The sequence below is a fragment of the Manis javanica genome, chromosome 10 (assembly GCF_040802235.1).
Source record: "Manis javanica isolate MJ-LG chromosome 10, MJ_LKY, whole genome shotgun sequence".
Lineage (NCBI taxonomy): Eukaryota > Metazoa > Chordata > Mammalia > Pholidota > Manidae > Manis > Manis javanica.
Genome location: NC_133165.1, coordinates 57,597,997 through 57,609,349, shown reverse-complemented (window position 1 = coordinate 57,609,349; position 11,353 = coordinate 57,597,997). Strand labels below are relative to the sequence as shown.

Below are 11,353 nucleotides of genomic sequence, written 5' to 3'. Positions count from 1 at the left end.
TTACGGATGATACATCTCGTGTTCACATTTTGTTTGTCCTTATGAAATGAAGCTTTATATGAATAGCAATCTCTTGCAGTCTCTGAGTCAGAGCTCTGATGTCAGCAGTGAGGCCAGCTTGAAAGCCACTATCCATTTCTGTTGTGAAAAATACTTTCCTATGTGTCACTAGAGATTGGAAAATGGAACTAAATATGCAAAGTTCTATTTGTTGTTTGAAAGCATCTGTGTTTTAAAGTATAGACTCTAAATTTTTTACCAAAATACTGAGTTAAAATACCTTATTTCAATAGAAAATGGGGAGACAAAAATATCCCCAGAAGAAGCACAAAGAAGAAACCAGGGAAGCAGAGCCAGTAGGGGCTCCTTGGGAGGTGGAAGGCCCCAGAGGAAAGTGCCCAGGAGATGATGGAGGAGGAAGAGGAGGTACCAAAACCCAAATCTGTGGTTGCACTGCCAGGTACTCCTAAGAAGGAACATGTACATGTAGTATTCATGGGGCATGTGGGTAAGTTGCGTTCACAGTAATAAGAAATGACCAAAGTTACTGCGTACAACAAACAGAACATCTTACTTGGCTACTTGGAGATGTTTAGTGAAACTGAATGTAATTGATCTAAATGTCTTGACTTTTAACTTGATTTTTTAGCTGGCAAAAAACTGCCAGCACTTTATTCTTGAAGGTTGGGCCGATTAACAGTTGTATAATGGAATAGAAGCTGGAAGAAAATAAGCTACAGTATATTTGTATGATGCATAATTGATCTCTAGACCACTGACGATGGCTCAGCATATTATGACATTTATTAACATTCTAGAAAATGTGCCTATTTTTTGTGTGTGAACTTCAGTTATTCTGTTAACTTTATAGGATTGACTTTACTAAGTAGTTGATTTTGCGTAATGTAAGAAATTAATTGGAGTTCTGGATGCTAGTCAGGTTGCTGGTTTAGCACAAAACAAAACCCTATTTTATTTATTCAGTTGTTCTCTGTCTGACTTACTCCCAAAATTGTGAAAGGAAAATACAGGATTATGTGTCCTTTTTTCTTCTCTTTGTCTCTGCCTTCCCCTCTTCTTCTTTTTCAGTAGCAAGAACCCTTTTGAAATTTGTAAAGGCACTCCTGTATCTGCTAAGAGTGAAAGGCAGGCTGACCACCTAAATGGAGCTCTCAGTCCTGGTCTGCTCTTGCTGTCCACTGAGGCTCCGCTGGGGTAATTTATATTCTGTTGTTGCTGTGCTCTAAGCTAATGGTCAGGGAGGAATCTGTCCAAAAATTCATTTCTTTATCAGTAAAGCAGTTCTCAGTCATTGTTGAGCTGCAGGGGATCTTAGCAGCTTCATTTTACAAAGAGGAAGGTAACTAGCCAGAGCGTGTGCCCCAAATTCCTATAATTTCAGTTGCTGTTGCAAGACGTAATTATATCAGCTAAATGATACCTTCAGTTGTCGGTGTATTTAATTGTTGGTATTTGGGGTTTTTGTCTTTTACACCTGGTTTACACATTGTTGATGATTACTTTTAGATGCTGGCAAGTCAACCATTGGAGGACAAATAATGTAAGTATTTTCTGTTAAATAATAGAGTGAATTTAATGGAATGTTTGGGGCATTGCAAACATTCACACAAAAGAGATAAAACAGGTTACCCAACTTAAGAAAAATTAATAATAAAATGACATTACTTGTAGGGAAAGCTGATGTTAAGTAATTTTTGTTGTTGTTGTTAGTATTTTCTGATGGAATTTAGGTCTTCTCTAAAATCTTCTGTTATCTCCACCAGGAACATAAATAGATTTATGAAAGCTGTGTTTTAGATTTTTTTATAAAAACTAATACAGAATCCTAGATTATAGGAAATGTCACTCTGCTTTCAGTATAATTTTCTTGGAGTAATGAAAAGTAGTTCTTGAATTAGGTGCATGGAGGAAAGTTTTTTTTCTAATCCATCAACTCCTTAAATTTATAATCGAAGATAGGTGGTTGGCTAACATCCTAAGATTAGAAGATATGAAAACACCATGGTTGACCTTTAGTAATGTATTCTAATATTGAAAATCTTTTTAATTAAAAGGCTTTTCTTTTTTCTTAAATTGAAGTATCATTGATATACAGTCTTTTAGTTTCAAATATACAACACAGTGGTTCCAGTTATGCATATGATTAAATCCTTAACCCCTCTAGTGTGATTACTGTCGATCAATGTAGAAAAATGTTACAGAATCATTGACTATGTTCTCCATGCTGTACTATCCTGACCAAATTATATTGTGACTGTGAATTATTGTGTCCTTTTATCCCCCTCAGCCTCTTTCCCCACCAGCTTGGTAACCACTAGTCACTTCTCAGTGTCTGAGTCTACTGCTGTTTTATTCCTTCTGTTTTGCTTTGTTTTTATATTCCCCAAATAAGTGAAATCATATGGTATTTGTCTTTGGCTTGTTTCCCTGAGCATAATACCTTCTAGATCCATCCATGTTGTTGAAAATGGCAGTATTTCTTTTCTTTCTATGGCTGAATAATATTCCATTATGTATATGTACCACATCCTCTTTATCCTATAGATAAATTTATCAATCCTTTATTCTATTTAAATTTATCTATCTTTTATTTTATTGATGGACAGCTAGGTTGCTTCCATACCTTGGTTATTGCAAATAGTGCAGCAATAAACAGGGGTACATATGTCTTTCCAAATCAGGGATTTTGTTTTTTTTGGGGGGGGTAAATTACTGGGTCAAATGGTATTTCTATTTTTAGTTTTTTGAGGAACCTCCATACTGTGTTCCACAGCAATTGCGCCAATTTACATTTCCACCAAAGTGTAGGAGGGTTCTCCTTTCTCCACATCCTCAGCAGCATTTGTTATTTCTTGTCTTCAGATAGTGGCCATCCTGACTGGTGTGAGGTGATACCTCAGTGTGGTTTTAATTTGCACTTCTGCCAGAAATGGCTCCTCGGCAGCACCTGACTGCCAGTGAGGTCACATCTTTCTTGTGCTTATTACCCTGTTTTTTTCCCAGAGGGGAAGGGACCACACCCTGTTGGGCAGGAAAATAGATATGACTGGGATGGAAAGAGAATAAGGCCAGGAAAAAGCCCACTAAAAATGACCCAGAGTGGATCAGTTAAAGCTCAAAAAGCCTGGAGCAACTTGGCCTGGAATGTTTGAATATTCCCCAGAGAAAGGAGAGTACCTCAGCATACACCATGGCTTTATAGTGTTAATCATGCAGGCCCAGTTAATTTTTTTGACTTAACCTACATGCTGTTTTTTTTTTCTCCTTTGGCCCTAATCAAGTAGTTTGCAATCTGGGCGATTAATAATGGCAAGCAAGCCCAGCATAAACAATATAGTCACAGGCAGGAAGGATTTCATCTTACAAATAAGATTGTGTTTTAATACCCAGGAAGTTAAGAAGTAAGATTCTTAACTTACTCTTTAGCAAACAGACAATAACTCAGCCCACCCTGGGGGCCCGGCAAGCAGTCTTGTTTGATATTCTCCCACACCAAGAAGGCTTGGCTCCCCGGGAGAAATCACAGCAGAAAGTTGCTTGTGTTAAGTTAGTTCTAAGTATTATTCAAAGACCACCTAACAGGTCTGCAACCCCAGCCCTTAGTCACATTCCTGAAGAATCCTTAAAAGGGGGAATCCCCAAGCTCTCAGGGTGCTCCTCTCCCTGAGGTCGCCTGCACTTTCTAAGTGCAAAACCTTTTCATTTTAAACTTTCTTTTCAACCTTTCAGGGTGCTGTCTCTCTCTGAAGTTACCTGCACTTTTTCTGTAAGTACTTTAAATAAAACTTTTCCTCTGCTTCACTACTGTGTCTCTGCCTTTTGATTCATTTTTGCAGTGGGGACAAGGACCAAGGAAAATAGACAGTGCTACCCCAACAACCCCACCCCATCTTCAAGGAATATGCAGGTCACCCTGACTAGAGAGACTTGCAGCTTACCAAAGGTTCCAGGTCCACCAAAGCCCTGGGCAGGTGCTGAGGACACCACAGAGGAGAGGCTGCTGCCCGATGCACCTACCCCAGGGGTGTTCTGACCAAAGGTGGGTGTGGATGTGCCTAGAATGGAGAGACTACAAAGAACTGTGGAAACTAGGCCCACAAGCAAAAGGTGTCAAAGCAGGCGGTAATGAACTGGGGAGAGGTCTGCTTGCAAACGCATCCCCACAGGATTCCTTAGCCCACACCGCTATCCACCAGTGCAGCAGAACCAGAGCTGTCCTTTGGCCACCTGAGGAGAACCTTTGAACTCCCTTGGGCAGCACAACGCAGCTGAGGGGGACACTGAGTTGACCTCTCTTCTCTCAGGACAAACATTATGTCTCCTCCCCGTTTGCCTGCCCCCTCTACTCTACTTCACCGCAGCCCCACCCCACAGTCAGCCCCCATCCTCCCACAGGTCCACTCAAACTCGGTCTCCTGCACATGCTTGCCCTCATGGAGCCTCCTGCCCAGTGCTGGGCTACCCTCCACAGCGGCTCTCTGGGAAGGTCCTCTCACATGTAACTGTACCTGTCTAGGCCTGAGGTGGGGAGGGTGCCCCCCGAGGTGCTGACCTTGCACGGAATCTTCCCCCACACCCAACCTCTGGGGGTCACACCTTATCACAACCAGGAACTGCTCTTGCCCCCAGATCTCGGCTGTGAGCACAGTGCTGTCCCTGCTCCCGTGCCAACCGCACCCACTCTGGATCCTCTGCCTCATCAGGGCCCGTAGTCGGCCCCCTGCCCCTCCTGCTCCCTGTGCCACTTAACCAGGTTGGGTTTACTCTCTATCCACTGATTTTAGGTCCACACCTCAAGACTGAATGTTGCTGGGCAGACACAACTGTGCTGACTGGCCTTGCTTCAAATTCCTACCCACAATTTCCCAGACTTCAGAACTACCTGGCACAGCTCCCACGCGTCATTTTCTCCCCCTTTCCAAAATGACCACTGAGAGAGGCCCTCCTTGGTACACATCTCCCCCTAACCCGTGCCAAGGAGCTCTTATATTCAGTGAGGAAAACGGAAGCTACCAGGGACCAAACTACTTATCATGCATCTTCCACATGGCAAATAAAATCACTTCCTTCTGCCTGCAATTCTATAGTGACTTCCATTAGTACTTTAACAAAAACATTTAAAAAGGCCATGAAAGATCTTCCTTTCTGCTGTCTCTTAATGTCACTTTATCCCACTTTCCTTTATAAACCTCTGGTCACAGCTGGCTCTTCTCTGCTCATGAAAACCTTAGGCTCGTGTCTGCCTTTGGGCCTTTGCTCCTGTGCCTGCAACGTCCTCACCCCCAGCCACTGTCCCTGCTCCCAACTCTGGAACTATGGCCATGGCCTCCATTTTCTATTGTCTCAGAAAGGCTGCAGCTGACTACCTAAATAGCTCCTCCAGTCATGAGTTATACCACTACCTGACACTGTTTACAGATAACATCTGTGGTGACATCTCTCTCTTCACCACAGCGTACAGCTCCTAGAGCGGAGACCGTGTCGGCACTTAAAACAGCACCTGGCACTGCAGACCGAGCTGGCGCAGGCCATGCTGCTCATGCTGTTTGACAAGGTCCAGGCACGAGGAGGAATCCTGAAAACAGGAAACCTGATAGCTGGCTAATTCCCGCACTTATTTTTGCAGTTATGATGTTGGTGATTGGGCTCATATATGGGAAATATTCATCTTTAGTAAATAACATAACCCAAAATATTGATCAAAGCAGGAATTCCGGAAATGAAAGCAGTGTTATGGGACCAACTGTTCCAGGCAGACTGCCACGAATAAGTGAGGCAGAACAGCCCGGGCCTCTCTTAGAACTAGATGCAGTTTGTCCTCCCCTTTGTAACAATTCAAACATGACTAAACAGGATATCTTTAGAATATTGGCAGAGAAGGAGTTATGGGAACCTAGGCCATGGAAAAACCCATTCCCCCAAGAAACTTATATGGAAGAGCAAAGTAATAAAGATTAATAGTCCCCACTGCCCAGGGCCCCCCTTATGTTGCTTATAATATTAGAAGACACCTTTGGTAACCCCCTCATAGAAAGAATTTATGAGCAAAATAAAAGTTATATTGACAAATATCCCACATATAAAAGTTTATGATAAATTTATAAAATATTACTATATTAATAGTAAGGTAGTAAGAGCAGATTTAGCGTTGTTATATAAAGGATAAAGAGGACTGCAAGGCCCTGGTGCCTGTAGATGCAGGAGAAAAGGTGTAAACATTTGAAATTGTGGAATGAATATTATAACAGAATAAGGTGTTTTTATTTATTCATAGGAATGTTAAGGAATGGGTGATAGGAGTACCGTCCCTAGATTTTAGATGTAAGCCTCAACCCACATGTGTAGGATAGGATTTAATTAATAATACAGTTACACTTAATAACCAAAAGACATATAGCTTGCATTTTATATAACCTGCTTAAACTTTATATAGCCTTAGACACATATCTAAAAGGCTATATAATTTTACACACTTAAAGTAAAAATCATAGCCCACATGCTTAACTCACATGCTGTCTTACGCCATTTTCTGTTTAGCACCTAGCACGTAGCTTACATGAATTACTAATCACAATAGACTAGGGGAAAGTTAAAAATTAAATGTTAAATGGCTACTATTAGAAGAAATAATACATTTACTTAAGGGTAATAAGCTGAAATTATGTAAACTGACAGAAAAAGGAATGTATTATTCATAATTTTAAAAAATGTTCAACATTATGAAAACCATAAAAAGATACAAAAATAAAGACCCTGCCGCTTGATGTCAGGAGATGTAACAACTTTAATTGGGTGTTTCGTCTCCTCATTCATCTCACTTGCTGACGCTGTCCTTTCCTTTGTGACCCATACCTCAGCTGGATCTGGACTCCGACACCGAGCCCATTCCAAATCTGATGTGCAAACACAGATGTGTTCTGAGGCATGTTGGCCACGTGGAAGGCAAAGGTTGTGCTCTGGCCAGATGCACCCAGGGAGTTCTTACTCAAGTCACCCCAGAAAGGGGCCATGCCACCAGTGCTCCCATTCTGTCCTCCCCAAAGCTGAATGCCCCAGTGGTGGAGCTGCTGTGGGGTGCACCCATGCTCATCCCAAAGCCCCAACTGTGAGCAGGGCCTGCTGACACCCCAGACGTGAAGGGTGATGAGGTGCTGCTGCCAAACACTGAGCTACTGGTCCCACTGCTGGTGGTCTGGGTCGTAGCTCCAAAGCCCGAGGTGGTGGCTGCAAAAAAGTAGGAAACAATATCATCTTACTCCAGTAAGAATTGCTACCATCCAAAAGACAAACAACAACAAATGTTGGCAAGTTTGCAGACAAAGGGGAACCCTCCTACATTGCTGGTGGGAATGTAAATTAGATCAACCATTCTGGAAAGCAGTATGGAGGTTCCTCAATAAACTCAAAATAGAAATACAATTTGACCCAGGAATTCCACTTCTAGAAATTTACCCTAAGAATATAGCAGCCCAGTTTCAAAGAGATAGAAGCACCCCTGTTTATGGCAGTACTATTTACAATAGCCAAGAAATGGAAGCAACCTAAGGGTCCATCAGTAGATGAATGAATAAAGATGTGGTATATATGCACAATGGAATATTATTCACCCAAAAGAAGAAAACAAATCCTACCATTTGCAACAACATGGATGGAGCTAGAGGGTACTATCCTCAGTGAAATAAGCCAGGTGGAGAAAGAGAAGTACGAAATGATTCCATTCATATGTGGAGTATAAGAACAAAGAAAAACTGAAGGAAGAAAAGAGCAGCAGAATTACAGAACCCAAAAATGAACTAACAGTTACCAAAGGGAAAGGGACTGAGGAGGATGGGTGGGAAGGGAGGGATAAGGGTTGGGAAAAAGAAAGGAGGCCTTATGATTAGCATGTATAATGTGGGGGTGGGGAGGTCTGAGCAACACAGAGAGGACAAGTAGTGATTCTACAGTACCTTACTACACTGATGCACAGTGACTGTAATGGGGTATTGGGGGGCATTTGGTGAAGGGGGAAGCCTAGTAAACATAATGTTCTGCATGTAATTGTAGACTGATAGCAACAAAAAAAAAATACATTTTAAAAGGCCATGAATGATTTTCCTTTCTGCCTGTCTCTTAATGTCAGTTTATCCCACTTTCCTTTTTAAACCTCTAGACACACCTGGCTCTTCTCTGCTCATGAAAACATGAGCTCATCTCTGCCTTCAGGGCTTTACTCCTGTGCCTGCAACACGCACACAGCCGCTGTCCCTGCTTCCAACTCTGGAACTGTGGCCATGGCCTCAGTTTCCTATTGTGTCAGAAAGGCTGCCGCTGACTACCTAAGTAGCTCCTCCAGTCATGAGTTACACTGCTACCTGATGCTGTTCACAGATAACATCTATGATAATATCTGTCTCTTCACCACAGCATACAGCTCCGAGAGCGGAGATTGGGTCGGCACTTAAAACAACACCTGGCACTGGAGACTGAGCCGATTCCAAATCTCACCTGCAAACACAGATGTGTTCTGAGGTGTGCTGGCCACGTGGCAGACAGAGGGTGGGCTCTGGCCAGCAGCACCCAGGGAGTTCTAAATCAAGCCTCCTTCGAAAGGGGCTGTACCACCAGTTTTCCCACTCCACCTTGCCACAAAGTGGAACGTCCTGGTTATCTCTGCCTTTGGGCCTTTGCTCCTGTGCCTACAAGGTTCTCACCCCAGCGGCTGCCCCTGCTCCCAAATCTGGAACTGCGGCCATGGCCTCAGTTTTCTACTGTCTCTAAAAGGCTGCCGCTGTCTACCTAAATAGCACTTCCAGTCTTGACTTACACTGCTACTTGGTGCTGTTTATGGATAACTTCTGTTATAACATCTAAATCTTCAACACAGGGTCTAGCTCCAAAAGCAGAGACTGTGTCAGCACTTAAAAGAGCGACTGGCACAGCAGACCGAGCCCATTCCAAATCTCACCTGCAATCCCAGATGTGTCCTGAGGTGTGCTGGCCACGTGGATATGAGAGGGTGTGCTTTGGCCAGCTGTACCCAGGGAGTTCGTATTCAAGGCTTCCCAGAAAGGGTTCTTGAGACCAGTTCTCCCACTCCATCCTGACACAAATATGAATGACCCAGTGGTGGAGATCCTGTGGGGGGCCGCCATGCTGATCACAAAACCCCCATTGCCAGCGGGTCCTACTGACACCCTGGACGTGATGGGTGATAAGGTAGTATCACCAAACACTGAGCTACTGGTCCCGCTGCTGGTGGTCAGGCTCATAGCTGCAAAGGCTGAGGTGATGGCTGCAAAAAGGGAGGAGACATGGATCATTATCTAACCCAATACACAAAAGTAAATTCGAAATGGATCCACCACCAGAATGTAAACCATGAAACCAGAAAACTCTTAGACAAAGACAGGCAAAAATCTGTTGGACATAAACATGAGCGACTTCTTCATGAACGTATCTCCTCAGGCAAGGGAAACAAAAGCAAAAATGAACAAATGGGACTATGACAAGTTTAAAAGATTCTGTAAAGTAAGGAACACCATCAACAGAACAAAAGGACATCCTACAGTGTAGAATATATTCATAAATGACAGATCTGATTAAGGATCGACATCCAAAATATATCATGAGCTCACACAGCTCAATAAACAAAAAGCAAATATTCCAATTAAAAAATGGGCATGGGAGCTAAAAAGACAGTTCTCCAAAGAAGAAATTCAGATGGCCAATAGACACATAAAATCATACGTCATATCGCTTGTAATCAGAGAAATGCCAATTAAGACCACAATAAGATATCACCTCACACCAGGAAGGATCACCACCATACAAAACACAAACAAGAAATGTTGGCGAGGTTGTGGAGAAAGGGAACCCTGCTACTGTTGGTGGGAATGTAAATTTGTTCAACCATTGTGAAAAGCAATATGGAGGTTCCTCAAAAAGCTCAAAAAAGAAATACCATTTGACCCAGGAATTCCACACCAAGGAATTTACCCTAAGAATACAGCTGCCCAGTTCAAAAAAAGACAGAAGCACCCCTATATTTATTGCAGCACTATTCAAAACAGCCAAGAAATGGAAACAAACTAAGTGTCCATCAGTAGACGAATGGATAAAAAATATTTGATACATATGCACAATGGAATATAATTCAGCTATAAGAAGAAAACAAATCCTACCATTTGCAATAACATGGATGGAGCTCGAGGGACTTATGTTCAGTGAAATAAGTGAGGCAGAGAAAGAGGAGTACCAAATGATTTCACTCATCTCAGGAGTATAAGAGCAAAGGAAAAACTGAAGGAACAAACAGCAGCAGAATCACAGAAAACAAGAATGGACTAACAGTTACCAAAGGGAAAGGGACTGAGGAGTATGGGTGGGAAGGGAGGGATAAGGGCAGGGAAAAAGAAAGGGGGCATTATGATTAGCATGTATAATGTGGTGGGTCTTGGGGAGGGGTAGGCTACACAGAGAAGACAAGCAGTGATTCTACAGCATGTTACTATGCTGATGGACAGTGACTCTAACGGGGTTTCTGTGGGGTACTTGGTGAAGAGGGGAGCCAAATAAGCATAATGTTTTTAAGGTAATTGTACAGAGATACCAAAAAAAAGAAACCATTTTGAATGGCCATAAATGATGTTCCTTTCTGCCTGTCTCTTAATGTCATTTTATCCCACTTTCCTTTATAACCTCTAGCCACACCTGGCTCTTCTCTGTTCATGAAAACTTAAGCTCATCTCCGCCTTCGGGCATTTGCTCCTGTGCCGGTAATGTTCTCACCGCGACCCGCTGTCCATTCTCCCAACTCTGGAAATGCAGCCAGGGCCTCACTTTGTTATTGTCTTAGAAAGGCTGCCAATGTCTACCTAAATAGCTCCTCTGGTTGATGAGTTACACTGCTACATGACGCTGTTTACAGATAACTTCTGTGATAACATCTAAATCTTCACCACAGCATACAGCTCTGAAAGCAGAGACTGTGTCAGCACTTAAGACAGCACCTGGCACTGCACCCCAAGCCCATTCCGAATCTCACCTGCAATCCCAGACGTGTTCTGAGGCATCCTGGCCACGTGGAAGGGAGAGGTTGTGCTCTGGCCAGCTGCACCCAGGGAGTTCGGAGACAAGGCTCCCCAGAAAGGGATCCTGAGACCAGTTCTCCCACTCCATCCTAACCCAAAGCTGAATGTCCCAGTGGTGGAGTTGCTGTGGGGGCGGCAGCCATGCTCATCCTTAAGCCCCCACTGCCAGCGGGACCTGCTCACACCCTGGACATGAAGGGCACTGACATGGTGCTGCCAAACCCTGTTGTACTGGTCCCGCTGCTGGTGGTCAGGGTCAT

At 43.2% G+C, this 11,353-nt stretch overlaps 1 protein-coding gene across 1 annotated transcript; it reads right to left on the bottom strand.

The window, feature by feature from the left end:
* Positions 1–6,260: 6,260 nt before the first annotated feature.
* LOC140843049 (nuclear envelope pore membrane protein POM 121C-like) lies at positions 6,261–11,273 on the bottom strand. Its single transcript, XM_073215552.1, has 3 exons — positions 11,048–11,273; positions 8,969–9,295; positions 6,261–7,245 (listed from the first exon to the last, which is right to left on the bottom strand). The coding sequence occupies exons 1-3, from the start codon at positions 11,073–11,075 to the stop codon at positions 7,007–7,009; spliced, it is 594 nt and encodes a 197-aa protein (XP_073071653.1). The 5' UTR covers positions 11,076–11,273; the 3' UTR covers positions 6,261–7,006.
* Positions 11,274–11,353: the final 80 nt, after the last annotated feature.

What these genes read in the sequence shown, in the direction of transcription:
- LOC140843049 (XM_073215552.1), bottom strand. Translation starts at nt 11,075, where the DNA reads ATGCCTCAGAACACGTCTGGGATTGCAG. An exon ending in GAACACGTCTGGGATTGCAG is followed by an intron (nt 9,296 to 11,047) that starts GTGAGATTCGGA and finishes CCCTTTTTGCAG; the next exon opens with CCATCACCTCAGCCTTTGCA. An exon ending in GGACACATCTGGGATTGCAG is followed by an intron (nt 7,246 to 8,968) that starts GTGAGATTTGGA and finishes ACTTTTTTGCAG; the next exon opens with CCACCACCTCGGGCTTTGGA.